This window comes from Mastigoproctus giganteus, chromosome 12 (assembly GCF_048544385.1).
Source record: "Mastigoproctus giganteus isolate SK-2022 chromosome 12, ASM4854438v1, whole genome shotgun sequence".
NCBI lineage: Eukaryota > Metazoa > Arthropoda > Arachnida > Uropygi > Thelyphonidae > Mastigoproctus > Mastigoproctus giganteus.
In genome coordinates, this window is record NC_143586.1 from 106,119,142 (window position 1) to 106,135,762 (window position 16,621).

Consider the following 16,621-nt stretch of genomic DNA (forward strand, 5'->3'; position numbering starts at 1 on the left):
TTCTTGAACGTCTTCAGTAGTCATATCATCCAAACCATTATCTCCTCCGACTTAGCAAGTTCTACTATCGCACCCATTCTGTGTTTTGCCGGTTCAACTATATTTCCTGAATAACTGACTCTGGCCATACATTTTTCCAACACGCATTTAATGTTGATGGTTTTACTTCTTTGAACAATAAAACTAAAAGTTTCCAATACAATCCACAACTGAAAAATGTTTCCATGCCTCCATCACTTCAATAGATTCGGAATCAATTTTTTCCAAAATCCATTGTAACGATTTTCTGATGTGATGAATTTTAAAAGGTAGATATAATGCCTTGATCTAATGGCTGAATTAAAGAAGTTGTATTAGGTGGTAGGAACATTACTTCAACATTTGGATGACTTAAATCTTTTGGATGGTGTGGCACGTTAGTAATAAAAGTTTGAAATCTAGATTTTTCCCCTTTAGTTTTTCACAGCTGGCACAAAACAATTTAGAAACCATTCTTTAAATAAATTGGCAGTTACCATTCATTGCACGAGGATTAGAGGGGTCTATAAACTAGCATAGGCTTTATTATGTAATCTCCTGATGTGTTACTGCACATAAGTAATGTTACAGATATTTTGATGCCTTAAAACCTGGGAGTTTTCTTTTTTTTTGAAATAAACATACTGTTGGGCATTTTTTTCCACCAAATACGTATCTCATTAGCATTGAAAACTTGATGTGGTGTGTATCCATGCTCTTCAATAATTTTTTGAAATTCCTGTACATACTTCTTAGCAGCTTCATTATCAGTATGCACTTTCCCTTGAATTCTTATGTTATGTAATGAGAAGCAGTTTTTTAATTGCTCAAACCAACTTTTTACTGGCAACAAACTCTGGATTACCAGAAGAATCTTCATTTCCTTTTAAATGGTTATAAATTTTTAGTACCTTTTGTTTAATTACATTGCCATTTAATGGGATCCATTTTTTTTACTGCTATCGTCAATTCAAATACAGAGGGCTTTTTCCATTTTCTCAATTATTGGTGCTTGGGGATGAACTGTCATATTTGCTGAAATGAAAGATCCTGCAGCAACAGCAGTTCTAATTCTGTTCATTTTCCTTTAGGGTCCTGATTGTTAATTTATTTAAATTTAAACTTTTTTGCAACATAAGATACCTTTTCTCCTTTTTAAGACAATTCAAAATGTATCTTTGATTCTAGAGAAATAAAGTTTCTTTTGAGCGGTGCTTTTTTTACTTTGCTTAAGCATAATTTAGGAATTTAATTCACAACAAAAAATATTATTCCAATACGGTTCTTAAGAACAAAGTTTAGCAATACATACCCGGAAAAATTTATAAACGATCAAATAAAAACCAAAATAACCTTACAAAAGCCTTAAGTCTTAAACTGTATGCTTTGAAGTTACAATTTTTTATGGCCTCAAACAAGCACATGTTCAGTAGCACAGAATCTAACACAGGAATTTTCCAATAATTTTTTTGTGCAAGTCAACAGCGGGGATTCACAAAAAAGAATGGAAATGTTGAAAAATTACATCCCACATAATAGCTTCCCCACACAAAAGCTCAAAAATACCGTGTTATGATAGGTTTTGCTGAAATTCTTTAACCATGTTATATAAGTACTATGTTGTGCGAGTATTGCCGCAATTTATCAATCACATTAGAGCAAAACCGTGTTGTAGAAGTACCGTGTTATACGGGGGTTGCCTTGTTCACACATTTAATAACAGATTAATGACCAAGAGCAAGACAGGAATAAAAATAATTCCCCATCCATAAATGGTACATAGGCCATTCATATCTCAATTAATATAAATGAATACAAAGAAGAATATGAATCAGATGGTTATCTAAGACTTTCCTACACCCTGTACTTTTGTGTACAGGGTGTGAGGAAAGTCTTAGCCAACCCAGCTGATGTTACTGATGAATTAAATAAGTACTTCGCATCAATCTTTACTGACAAAAGACTTTTTGTGGTGAGGGGAGATTGTGTGAGTAAAGCTGGAAAGCAAGAAATCAGTGATGTTGAAATTTCAGATTATTTATTAGAAAAACTTTCAAGCCTAAAGGCAAGTAAGGCTCCTGGTTTTTTTTTTTTTTTTATGAAAACTCAAAGCATAAGAGATATTAGAACCCATAGCACTTAGTACCATGCATGAGTTAAAGGATGAGAAGATACTTGTTAATATTAGACTTGAATTTCTGTAGATTGCAATTTTCAAAAAATATATATGGAGACTGTTCAGAAGATGAAAGTTGAAGGAATAAATGAGGAGGAAAGGTTGATCCTGTTAGCCTGAAGGTGGACTGTAAAAGGATGTTAATTGGTTGAGCAATGTGTTTGGACTATTTTGGAAGAGAGAGTGGCACTTTTAGAATCCAGTTCAGAAGAACAGTGCCAATAGAAGTATCTATGGAACAGGCATGCAGCAGAAACAGAACATCTGCAAGGCTGGGAGTGGAGACTTTGTGAGAAATGGACCATAGCTTAACTGCCCTCTTTTGAATGTAGTTTAGAAGCCTAAGAGAGGTTATGGGGACACCACTCCCAGATGTGAGAACAATATTCATTGGTAGGGTGGATTTGAGATCTGTAGTGAGCAGTTGTTTGGAAGAAAAGTAAAGCTGAGAGTGAAAGGGAACCCCAAGTTTTTTAGATGCAGGGAAAAATTTTTAAGACAGGACTGAGTTTTAGAAGGATTAAAATCAACTAAGCTATCTTTGCCCCACTGGAGAATTACATGGAGATTGGCATTAGGGAATTGGTAGTGGATATTCAAGCTGTTTGTGCAGGGCAAAATTTCTAAAACTGGAAAGTAGAATGCAGTGTGCTATCATCAGCAAAACTTAGATTTCCGAAAGGATTTCCTGTCAATAGGAGGTCATTAATATACAAGATGGAAAAGAGGGGAGAAAGAATTGAACCTTGGGGAACACCTGCATTAGTGGAGAAGTTAGAAGATAGCCGTCTACAATCACCAGCAGTGAGAGACAAAACTGGATATCTAATTACAAAAAAAAAAAAAAAAAAAAACCAGCTGGCAAAGCTTATTTAGGAGACCTTTAGGCCAAACACGATCAAAAAATCTTTGAAATGACATGAACACTGCTTGAGTTTCACCAAACTTTTTCATTGAATTTGTATATAGATGGGTAACATAAACCAATAAGTCAATACTGATGGAATCCATAGTGGCAATCATTGATCAGATAGGTTTCCAGACAGTTTAGGAGTTTGCGGTTAATAGATTTCTCCATTACTGTGAAAGGAGTAGAAGTAAGTGCAATAGGACAATAATTGGACAGAAGGGATTTGTCACACTTTTTAGGAACTGGCTGGATGTGAGCAAATTTCCAGGCAGAATGGAAAACACTAGTGGAATAAAAAAGTGTAAAAAGGTGACAGAGAAGAGGAGTGAGCTCAGGAGCACAGGTTTTGAGAACAATTGTAAAAATACCTTCAGGACCTGGTTTACAAAAGTGGTTTACAAAGTGATAGAAGGTGGTTTACAAAAATCATTAATACATAGAAGAAATGTAAGATGCTAGAAGGCCAGCTTTATCTTTAGCGGCAACAGAACCAAATGGTTTTGATACAGTTGGGAATAGAGATGGGTAAAAGTTGCAGCCAATAGTTTTAGTAATAGACCAGAATGTCCAACTACCATTTGGACAAGAAGCAAGTGTTCTACTCTTAGCGTGTTCAAAATCCAGTATGGACTGATTAATGCTTGTTTTGCAATTGTTGCAAGCTTTCTTGTAGGCAGAAAATGTATCTGGACATTTGGAAGCAAGCCAATTGCAATACGCAACATTGTTATCTTGAACAGCCTTAGCACATTTATTGGAAAACCAAGGTTTAGATACAGGATGAGATTTCAAGGTGGAGTATAAAATCAAGGATTTCATTCCTACAAATATAATTTCACCAACACAATCTGAGGAAATAAAATCTCACAGATCATCCCATTTTGCATTCTTGAAATGCCGAACAATATGAGGTTGAAAACGGCCATAAGAGAAAAGGCTCCACTGGAGAACAGACTATCACCAAGTTGTGATCACTCACCTTGACCATGTACAAGGTGGTTATAAAATAAATTTCCCTATACGGGGACCCTAGTGTCAAAGTGGTTAGATTTAGCACTGTGAAAATCGGTAGGTATGCCATTTAGGGTATGTGGAAGTGATTAGTAGAAGAAAAAAATTAGTTCAAATTTCCACCACCAGGGGAAAAACAGCACTGCACGTATGTAAAAGTTTACATTTACTTCAAAGACACGCTGCTTACGCAAATGACATCCTGTTAGATAAAAGCAGAAAGGCCAATGCCATCATCAATAACCATTATAGCCCTTACAAAAAAGGAACGTGCTCTTTTAGTAAAACTGTTCTACCAGAATAATAGTAACGCTAATGAAGCACTACATGAATATCGGAAACTTAAAGGACCTTTGACGTCAGTGGGGTTTTGAAAACTAATAAAGAAATATGAAGCGATTGGGGAGTTAGGTGTAATTCCAGGCAGGAGATGATCACATATCGGAATGGAAATAGTGGATGAAATGGCAGTTGCAATGCGAAACCTGCCAGTCAGTAGTGCCAGAGGTGTGTCAAGAGACTTGAACCTTCCTTGGTCTGTACATAAAGTGTTTCGGATAATTTTACGCTAGTTCCTGTACAAGATTCACGTAGTGCAAGAACTAAAGACTTGTGATCAGCAACAACAAATAGACTTTGCTCTATGATTTCTGGCTCGTATGGAACTTGATGTTACGTGGGCTCGAATGAGCTTGTGGTCTGCCGAGGCACATTTCACTCTTCGTGGGGCTGTAAATGCACAAAACTGCTGAATATGGAGAGCTTCTCGCCCATCTGCTGTGCATGAAAGACTATTACAAAGTCCATACGTTACAGTATAGTGTGGATTCACAGCAGAGTTTATAATCGGACCATTTTTCTTTGAAGAGTCTACATCTCATGGCCCCATAAGGTGTACGGCAACTAGTGCATGGTACTGCACTCTTCTAAGAGATCACATTATTCCTGCTCTGCAAGAAAAGCAATGCTTGGAGACCATGTTCATGCAAGATGGTGTCCCTCCCCACGTTGGTTGACAAGTGAAGGAACTGCTCCATTCAACATTCGGAAATGATCGCAGCATTTCTAGAGACTTTCTGCAGTTCTGGCTAGCCCAATCACCAGATCTCGATCCCTGTGGTTTCTGGCTATGAGGATATCTGAAAGACTGAGTTTATCGTGGTAGCACACAGACGCTTGTCAATTTGAAAGCAAGCATTAAACAGCATGTAGCCAACATTCCCAATGAGATGCTATGAGAAACTGTGTCGCACGCAGTCCTCAGTTTTCGGAATGTTATCTCAAGTGAAGGAAAGCACACAGAACAATATCTGTAGATTTCTAAGTTCTGATATTAAAATGTAATCCTAAGTTAAGCATTCAATCTCATGTTCACAGTGCCAATTTCTCCCCTGGTGGCAGAAATTTGAACTAATTTTTTTTTTTCCTTCTACAAATCGCTTTCCCATACCCTAAATGACATACCGTTTGATTTTCACAGCACTATCTCCAACCTTTTTTGACACTAGGGTCTCCTGAATAGGGAACTTATTTTATAACCACCCGGTACTTGGAAGGGTTGTTTGTGAGAAATATACCAAGAGTGTTGGCTATGCGGTTAGATTTGTCTGGTATTCTGGTAGGTAAATGAACAATCTGTGCGAGGTTATTAGTACTGCAAAAGCCTCAGCATCTGGACCAGGTGTGTGATTAGAAAACAGAAGTCAGCTGGAGTTGTGAACATAAAATCGCCAAGGAAAATTATATCACTGTTAAAAAAAATCAGACTGGAGGAAGTCAAGTTTTAAAGAGAGGAAGTCAAACAATTCCAACAGATTAATGGAATTCAGAGGACAATAGAGGCAACAGATGCATAGGCTTTTGCAGAGAAGATAAAAAAAAAAAGGAGATTCCAAATTACCGAGTCCCTGACAGGGATTATCAGTGGAGATATGCATAAGTACCACCTTTGAAGCGAAAGGAATAATACAATGAATAATTAGGATAACTGAAATGGGCAGTGGTTGAATCAACCAATAATTGGGATTCTGTCAGAAAAAGTATGTGGGATTTGGCAGACCATAAGCAGAAATGGACATCATTGACACTGTAACTGAGAACTATGAAAGAGGAAGAGGAAGTGTTTGGGAGTTTTAGATCTTTTTGCAGATGTTTGTTCTATTAGATTGACTATCCATAATGTATTCAGTAGTAAGAAAATATAGGGAGGGCACGTTGCGAGGAGTAATGAAGTTTTTGGACATGGCATACACAAAGCAATAATATACTCAGTTCCTTGATATAACGTAGCCTTGACAATGTCCCCTGCATACACACACTACTCGGACTCTCTCCAGTCACTATCTGGCAGAGTACAGGCAGCAAGATCTGGAAGCCTCCTAGGGAGTGAGTTACCCATATACAGTAAACCCCCGCTATTTGCGGTATCTGTATTCGCGGTTTCGCGTATTCACGATCGCTGATTTAATATAAAATGAAACCTAAAAAAATGTGAATTTTAAAGCGCCGTGAACATTTTCCGCCATAAAAAAACATGGGCGTGGCTAAAATTATCTTTCCCGGTCAAAACAGCGCTCAGTGGGTGGGGGGAGAGGGGTGACAAAATCGCGAGCGTGGATGTTTCTCGCTAATCCTTGTTCAGTATGTGTTATGCGCTTGTCATGGAAGGTTTGGTCGTTTGCTTTTAATTTATATGCTTATAAATTGAATAAATTTATCAATTTATAAATTGATATGCTTACAAGTGATAAATCTACCGTTTTGCAGTGTAAAACAGACTTTTTCGAGTGTTAACGGAAGAAAGTGCCTTTATTGTGGACAAGTTCTTTTTTACCCATACAAAAATATGACTACGAATAACAAGGGCAATGTGAAAATATCAAAGGTGATGACATTAGCGAATAAAATTGAGTTATTAGATAAAATTTCTAATGGTGAAAGTGTCTCTTCAATGGCAAAACATTATAAAATCAATGAGTCAATGGTACGATCAATCAAAAAATCAGAAGAAAAAATCCGCCGTAGTGTCCGTGAAAATGCGCTAATTGCTTCAAAAATTTGCTCAGTAACTCGTGATGTTAAATTAGAAAAAAATGGAAAAAGCTTTAAATCTGTGGATAGAAGACCGTACTCAAAATAAAATTCCGTTAAGTTCACTCATCATTCGTGAAAAGGCAAAACTCCTTTATCAACACTTTAGCGAAACTGGTGATAGCACTGACGGGATAAGTTTTTTAGCTAGCAAAGACGCTGGTTTGAAAGATTTGTTTGAAATTTCTAATAAATATTACAATTAATATTAAATTGTTTCTTATTTTCATTTCGATGCCATATGCTTGCATTTCACTATGTACTGTCTATGTACATAGTCATATTATGAAGGTACATATAATACATGCATAGACAAAATTTTAGACTAGTTTTTCTTATATATTTCATACTTTGGAACGGAACCCCTTTATTACTATGGAAGCCATAACTCAGTATTCGTGTTTTCGGTATTCGCAACATTTCTCAGGAACGTAACCCCCGCAAATAGCGGGGGTTTACTGTATTCTGTCTGGTGGACTATCTAGCAGCCAGCCTACAATCACCATTTTAAAGCTGCACCCTTGAAATATGATCTTGCCATTATGTCCATCATAAACTCAAAAGGATATCAATCGCACTGCACAATGGAAGAGATGGTGGGTTTGATGGAGCTTTTTTCTGGAGACTAAACATGGGTTCCACCACTTCAAGCCTCCAATAAGCAAAGTGGTGGTAGTTGATCAGTCTTCTACCACCTAGCATTGCCTTGTAAAACAGAGAAGTAGTATTCCTCTGTATGGTGTGGACACCACAGCTAGACCCCTGCTTATGTTGGTCCATGCCTTGTGGTCACCTCCAATATACTAGGTGCCATATTCCAGAACTTGCACATGAGGTTTATACCCAGGGCTGCTATCAGTCCCACCATCATGAAGGTGCAAGCAGAGGATTTGGTTGTCACAGAACTATTGGACTTCACCGAAATTCAGTCTGCTTCACTTGAGTGTCACCTGAATGTCAGTTCCATCAGCATTTTAGACTCCCAGGTAGCACCAAGCTTGACATACCATGGAGAATGTCTGTGCCAGCCTCAAGGACCAAATGGCATATACTCAGTATTTTTGATTGCAGTATGATTGATGGCATGTATTTGGTAATTTTGCAAGAGGTGGCCATGGAGTACATTGAACCACTAAAGTTAATTATGAGGAGATTACTGGACTCAGGAAAGATTCCTTTGGATTGGAGAAGTGCCAATGTATCACCAATACATAAAGGCAGTTCTAAGAGTGAAGTCATTTAATCGCTTAGCCTGACTTCGGTGGAAGGATAAATCTAGGAGACAATGATTAAGAATGCAATCCAGGGACATTTAAATAGAATTGGCATCCTGAAGGGCATACATGGTTTTTTTTTAAGGGAAAATCATGTTTTTAATTAACTTAGTAGGCTATTTTGACATAGTTACTCATGTGATAAATGGATATTCTTTAGACTAATGTAATGTCTGAAGTGGAGCCCACAGATCAGTTCTTGGACCATTATTGTTTCTGATTTTCATATTGTTTCTGATTTTCATAAACAATATTGACAAAATTGTCAATATTGTCAAGAGGACATGATGTCAAAATTGGCACATATTCAATACTGTATGTTACTTTTCACCACAGATTAGGCACATTATGGTACAGTTGCTCTATAGCACCATTAAGTCCAAACTAACAACAATGTGGAGCCTGAAACTAACTTAAATAATTCTAAACAACTTGATTAGTTTAAAAATTTCATCACTCCAAAAACAGAATGACAAATAACTTAGAACTTTACTGTAATAAACTGAAATTCAATTTATTGTTTTTGGATTCCCCACCTCTGAAGTAGGGGGAGGGAAGGGTATTGAGAAGGAAGGTGACAAAAGCATCTGGAGATTTCTCCAATGTGGTCCATTAGTCTAAAACCAGTTGCAAATGAAAAACTGAACAGCCAAATATGTTGAACTGTTCAAGTTATAAAGTCTAATTAATGTTTATCACTGTTTTGAACTCACTTCACACAGGAATTTAGTATTGTTTGATAATGTTATTGCAGCTGTATAGGGGCAAAAGTTTCAGAGAATTTATGTCTTGTTGCCATTCAGATGTAGTTATAAAAAATAATGCACCAGCTGATGGGTTAAATATACTGTATGTATCAGAAAAGTGAGATTTGCTGAAATTATATATCATCCACTGAATATCTGATAAGTTAGATAATGGAAAATAAAATTTTTATTAATTAATAAAAAAAACAGTGGCATACCACCAGGAAGAAATTCCATAATGAGGTAAAGATTTAGAGAATCCTGAAAACTATAATACATTTTAACTACCCATTGATGGTCTGCTTCAACAAGTACATCTCTTTCTGCTCGGACATGGGCAACCTGTTAAAAATTTAAGTAATCTAATTAAAATATTTTTTCTCTTAAATTATAGTGAATGATAATTTCACATAAAACAGTAACCTTATAAATTAATCAAAATTTACAGTGAATAATATGTTACTTAATACCTTACTTAAGTTAATGCTAAATATACTGAATACTAAATATTTTTAATTAAAAATACTGATTTTTCATTCATATTTTTACCTTATGATTTCTATGGCAAACAGAATAGTTACTTCAGTCATCTGATGGAAAGAATAACATATGCAAATTAAAGAACCTATAATTATTATTATGTTTAATTATAAAATATATTTAACAAAAGATAGAAAAACTAGTCGTTTCGGTGCTAATGATCTCTCATTAATAAGACTATCGTTCCACAAATAAAGCAGCACACCCATATTGAATCTACTAATAATAGTATAATGGCATTATACTATTATTAGTATAATGATGTGGTGCTATTGTGATGTAGTGCTATCACAGAGTGCCATTTCAGTAGTTATTGTCATCTCATTGGTAAGAAGCCTCCCTCTTTAACATGAGAGATAACAGAAAAAAAAAAGACTTGTAGCCTGATGAATTTACTAAAGAAACATTCTCCAGTTCAAAATTCAAAGCAAATTCATGATTTATATAATGTAAGTAGAATATACAATGTTACATACTCCCCCTCTTCAACTATGACATAAGCCAAAGTAAAATTATGTTAGCTCATATAGCTGTTAGCATTCCATCATCAACACGTTACATGTTACAACAGACTTCTAGGTTCCTGTAGTCTATGTGATAGTGTAATAGATTTAAGTAATCCAAACAGAAAATGTTCAGAGATGACAAGTTATATCAAGTAATCCACTATAAATCTGTAGTCTTGTGATTTTCAATCTGGAGAATATCCTAATAAATTTGCCATGCACTACAATCTCAAAAATCACTACTTGCTATAACTAAATATTTCAATGCATCACCACCCATTCTGAAGATATCCAAGTAGATATAAAGTTTAATCTCCCTCAATGTATATTTCTGATCTCATCTGAATTTTTAAACCCAGTGCAAAGTCCTGCTCCAAAAATAGCATATAAACAAACATGCTAGCCTTCACATGTTTCTTCTACATTAAGAATCACACAAATATTCAATATAATTCTTTATTAATCAAACTTGGGTTATCACCTTCAGAAGGTATGAAGAAATACCTTGACAGCTGAGAATTACTATTTTACACAATCATAATAATCATAAAATAAAGAAAATGATATTAAAAATAGTACAGATATGAAAAACCACCTAGTTCGTACTGCTGACTACTGTTGAATGGGGAAACAAGTCTGAATGTAAACATGCTATCAAGTGATATCTAAGTTCTGCAATAAAGAACTCCTATATATTTAAGTTATAATAAATAACCAGAAATACAAAAGATCTTTTACCCATCTCTGAGAGGTTGTAATTTACTCTCATTACCCACAACTCTGAATACTATTACTCAGTTATCAGCCCTCTGTGATGTAATGATCCTATACCATTAGAGTTATTAGTAAAGGGATAAACTCTTTGGAAACTGAGGCACTGTTGATGACTATGTATCAAATACTTTTATATCACATGCAATATTACAAAAAACAAGAAATGCCATTGTCGAGATTGTACACTGCGAAGTTCGTTAATTAAAGAAATTAGTTAAAAGATTTATCGATCTTTTCGAACATAAAAAACAAAGCTTGGAAGAAAACTTTATAAAAGATAGAAAGTAGAAAATCCTCTATTTTCTAAGCTAAAGGAAATTACTGCAGGCTGGGAGATAGGTTGTTTTAGACTAGTACTGTAGTAAGTTAGATAATGATACAATTTATTTTATGTAAACCACTCCATATCCAAAAGATAGTTTAGTTGTTTTCGTGGAAAACTAAAGTAAATAAGCAATTCAAAACTTTCTGTGTACTAAGATTAAAGCTTCAGTCCAGCTCTCACGCTGCTAGTCCGCTTCAATCCCCCCCCCAGCAACTCATCTTATGTTAATGGGAATAATCTACTTGTTCTTTGTTGAGTTAGTAATCACCAAGAGAAAGTAATGAAACCCTTGGCAGGAAAAATATGAATAACGAGGCTTAATGTCCAAGTTTTTGGATGATACAAAAGTTGGTAGGGTGGTTAATGACAGTATGCTACTGCAACAGGATCTAAAAAAGTTAGGTAGATGGAGTGAGAAATGGCAACTGAAGTTTAACATTGACAAATGCAAAGTACTGCATATGTGTAGCAGTAACCCCAGAGTAACATACCAGCTACGTGGTACTGAACTAAGGGTAGTGGAAAATGAAAAAGACCAGAGGTAATTGTGCAGTCAGATATGAAGTTCTCTGAGCAGTGCAGACAGGCTGCCAGATCAGCACATGGGGTTTTGTCAATGATATACAGGAATTTTGCTAGCAGGGATAAGGAGGTGATTGCTCCATTTTATAAGGCAATGGTCAGGACACATCTTGAGTACTACACACAGGTTTGGAGGCCTCATTTTAGGAAGGATGTAGAGCTGCTGGAATGAGGACAGAAAAAGGCAAAGAGTTTGGTGTGGGGAACAAAGGGATACTCTTGCCAAGAAATGCTTCAGTTCTGCAAATTGCAGAGTCTGGAGACAAGGCACCTGCAAAGTGATTTGATTGAGGCATTTAAGGCTTTGAATGGTTTGAGCAAGCTCAATGCTGATGGGATTCTTCCTCTTGCTGAGATTAAGCACAAAGTGACATAAATTCAAGCTGAGGAAGGACAGCTGAAAAATAGATGGTGGAAGTTTGCCTTTAGCCAGTGCAACCATTGCTTGCTGGAACAAGCTTCTATCTGTTGTTGGGGAAGTGATAGCTTAAAGAAATTCAAGGAAGAACTAAAATTATTGGAGGGAAAGAATAAGCAAAATAGGGAGGGTGCATTTTATTTTATTTTTTTTTTGGCTGATGCTGTATAAGCTTGCTCTCTTGCATCATATGCCACTATTAATGATAATTCAAATTACAAAATGAATTAGCTTTTACTAGGGAAATTTTCAACCACTGCTCAGTTAGCCCATCTCCAACAATATATTTTTTTTTTTCCACCAGAAAACTCCTCTGATGACTGCAGGAGTGAAAGGAATTGGTGGATAAGATGACACACAATTTGAATCGAGAGAGAGAGAGTGCAACTGTCAATGAGAACAATTTATAATCTACCAAGTTTCTTAATAATTGAAATAAACTGCTAACACAATATCTGAATGAACAATAATGTATACATAATACTTCACCATAGTTAATGCATGGACTAAAATAACGTATTGTTTAAAATTTTCAGTTTAAATAAAACCAAAAAATATGTAGTGGACTGTTATTTACCCATTATAGTTGTAACTGATATATATTGATATATTATTTTGGTAGTTGTTGGCGCATCGGCTTCTGTGGCCATATTGCACCTCCCAAGGTTTTTGCAGTACTTTGATCCAAGCCCGAGGCGGGAATCGAACCCGCGACCTTTGGGTTGCCGGGCAGGTACTTTACCCACTCGGCTAGCCCGGTCGGCTATAGTTGTAACATACATAAAGATACCATTCTGGCATACCGTGAATGAAGTACACAGCAACTGTATCATAACAGGGGAAAGTGAATCATGTAAATACAGTAATAGTAGTAATGGCAAATTATGCAAGAAAGCAAGCTAATATATCACTAGCCAAAAAAAAAAAAAATATATATATATATATATATACACAGTTCACCCATCTATACTCTCCAAGAATTTGTCTAGTTCTCCCTTGAATTTATTCAACTCATCCACTTCCACAACAACAAATGGAAGCCTGTTCCAACAATCAACCACCCACTGGTTGAAGAAAAACTTCCAACACATCCAGTGCTTTTTTTTTTGTAAATAAATAGGTGCCAGTACTCATTCTTTGTTATCAGTAAAAACTGAAAATTAAAAGAATATGAAAAGTAAACTAAAGAGTTATTTCATGATATTGTTACTTCAGTAGTAATGTTTTTGGAATAAGAACAACAAATTAAGTACATTAACACAGTTTATTAAGTATAAATATATTATACAAGTATATAAAAAATAAGTAAAATGTGTGTAATTTCATAATAAAGTTTTTATAGAAAAACCAAATTTTTATTAAGTTCTCATCTGACACACTATGTCGACTTCCTTTCTTACTGTTTGTGTCAGTTGCTGAATGATGTTTGTGAAGCAGCCATGAATCGACATATTTTGTTGGATCAAAGCATGTCAGCGGTGGGCCTACAATTTTAAGAAACAGTAGTGAAGAAATTGTTTTTGTCATCAGTGAAGCTCTGGTTGGGCTGATAATCACATTCATTTGTGAAAATCCTTGTTCCCATTCACCTGATGAAATCAGTATCATACTCAGAACGTTCATCCAATGCTTCAATTTTTCTAAAACTGTCTTTTCAATTAGGTATTCCCAAAATGCACAAATTTTTATCTCTTTCATTTAACTGAAGCTTAATTGACAAATTTCTAACTTCATTCTCACCAAATGTCACTTGAGTCTTCAAGCCAATATTTCCTATCAAGTACTGCCAAATCAGCATTTTTACTATCAAGCAGCCTACTTTCTACTGAATGTTTCAAGTTCTGTAGAAAGTTTCAGGATTGATTGAACAATTTCTGTAATCTGTCCCACGAAGTGAAATTGTATATTTTCGGCAGGTTTGGTGGCATTTCTGTAATATTGTCCTGGCACTGTTTGTCTCTCATGAAAAAGTTGTACAACTATTTCTATTTCTTTTATTCATCCTGTATAGATGTATATCGCACTCCTGCAAGTCCAAGGAGTCTGATAATTCTTGCAGAGCAAAACCATTAAACATTAAACCTAAGTCTAATATAAAGTTTGTAGCCTTAATTTTCTTCTGTAATCCTTCATATGTGCATCTTTCTTTTGGTTCCACATCGAGTCATTCTTTGCTTCTCGAAAATGATTAATGCAATTTTAGTTAAATAACTTTTGAGCTTATTTGAATAGTCGATAAATGTGAAAAAAAAAATTTATTGAATATTACAAATTTCAAAATGTACTGCATCCAAATGTCATACATTACTGTTAATAAAGGTGCTGGTACGGCATACCATTGTGAACCCTCCCAAAAAAGGAACGGCATACATCAATCCAGCAACCATCCTTCCTCAACTAAAATTTATGCTCCCTTTATGTGGAAGAATACCATTAACATTCAGCTTACTCAATGCATTCAAGGCTTTAAACACCTCAATCAGATCACCCAGCAGGTGCCTTTTTGCTGCAATTTGCAGAACTGAAGCCTTTCTAGGTCACCAATCTGGTTGCCCTTCTCTGCACCCATTCCAGCAGGTCTACATCCTTCCTAAAGTGAGGCCTCCAGACCAGTATACAGTACTCAAGATGCAGCCTAACCATGGCCTTATACATAGGAATAATCACCTCCTTACCCCTGCTAGCAAAGTTTCTGTATATCATTAACAAAACCCCATAAGCTGTCTTGGCAGCATGTCTGCACTGTTCAGAGAATTTCATATCTGACTTTACAATTACCCCCCAAGTCTTTTTCTTTCTCTTCATGCTTAGCAGCAGCCATCTGCTTTCGTCTGCTGAGTATAGTACCACACAGTTGATAAGTTACTCTGGGTTACTGCTACCCACCTGCAGTACCTCGCATTTATCAATGTTAAACTTCAACTGCCATTTCTCAGCATGTCGACCCAATTTTCCTAGATCTTTTCCAGTAGAACACACTGATGACTATCCTTAACCACCCTCACAACCTTTGAATCATCTGAAAAATTAGACATTAAGCTTGATATACTTTTTTAGCATTAGCATTAGTAGAGGCATTTGATGCAAGAAAGCAAGCTTATGCAGCATCAGCCAAAAAAAAAAAAAAAAACCCACTTCCACTTCACCCCTCTGTTCGTTCAAAATACCTGTCCAGCTGAGCCTTAAACTTATTTAGGCTATCAACCTCCACCACAAGGGATGGAAGTCTGTTCCACCAACCAACCACCCGCTGGCTAAAGGCAAATTTGCGCACGTCTATCCTACATCTGTCTTTACTCAATTTGAATTTATGCCCTCTCAGGTGATTTTTCTGAGCTAGAGGAAGAATCCCATCAGCATTGAGCATGCTTAAACCATTCAAGGCTTTATACACCTCTATCAGATCACCTCGCTGGTGCCTAGTCTCCAGACACTGTAATTTGAAAAACTTAAGCCTTTCTTCGTAAGAGCACCCCTTTGTTCCATTCACTAATCTTGTTGCCCAACTCTGTACTCGTTCCAGCAGCTCTACATCCTTCTTGAAATGAGGCCTCCAGACCTGTATACAGTACTCTAGGTGTGGCCTGACCATTGCCTTATACAATGGAATAATCACCTCCTTATCCCTGCTGGAAAAATTCCTGTATATCATTGACAATACTCCATGAGCTACTCTTGCTGCCCGTCTGCACTGCTCAGAGAACTTCATATCTGCCTGCACAACCACCCCCAAGTCCCTTTCATTCTCTACCACTGTCAGTGTAGTACCACAGAGTTGATACGTTGCTGTGGGGTTGCTGTTTCCCATGTGTAGTACTTTACATTTGTCAATGTTAAACTTCATTTGCCACCTCTCAGCCCATCTACTCAACCTTTCCAGATCCTGTTGCAGCAGCATAGTGTCAGTAGTGTCCTTGACAACCCTGCCAACCTTTGTATCGTCTGCAAACTTGGACATTAAGCTTGATATACCATCATCAATATCATTTATAAATACAGAAAACAATAATGGACCCAACACTGAGCCCTGAGGGACTCCACTAATAACATTAGTCCACGATGAGCAGTGTCCATTGATTACCACTCTCTGTCTTCTCCCCCTCAACCACCCCTTTATCCATAGCAGCAATTTGCCTCCAATGTCACACTGCTCCAATTTGTGTAGCAGTCTTCCATGTGCAACAGTATCAAAAGCCTTTCTAAGATCCAAGTATATAATATCAAAGTTATTCCCTGCATCCAGTTCTTTTG

At 36.4% G+C, this 16,621-nt stretch overlaps 1 protein-coding gene across 3 annotated transcripts in view; it reads right to left on the reverse strand.

Annotated features, from left to right (window-relative positions):
* LOC150077321 (serine/threonine-protein kinase tricornered-like) overlaps positions 1 to 16,621 on the reverse strand; it is a 273,055-nt gene that overhangs the window by 104,024 nt on the left and 152,410 nt on the right. For all 3 annotated transcript variants that reach the window (XM_090386939.1, XM_090386937.1, XM_090386938.1), the window contains exon 5: positions 9,444 to 9,567. In XM_090386939.1, the coding sequence (XP_090243065.1) occupies positions 9,444 to 9,567 (124 nt within the window). The remainder of the gene's footprint in view (positions 1 to 9,443; positions 9,568 to 16,621) is intronic.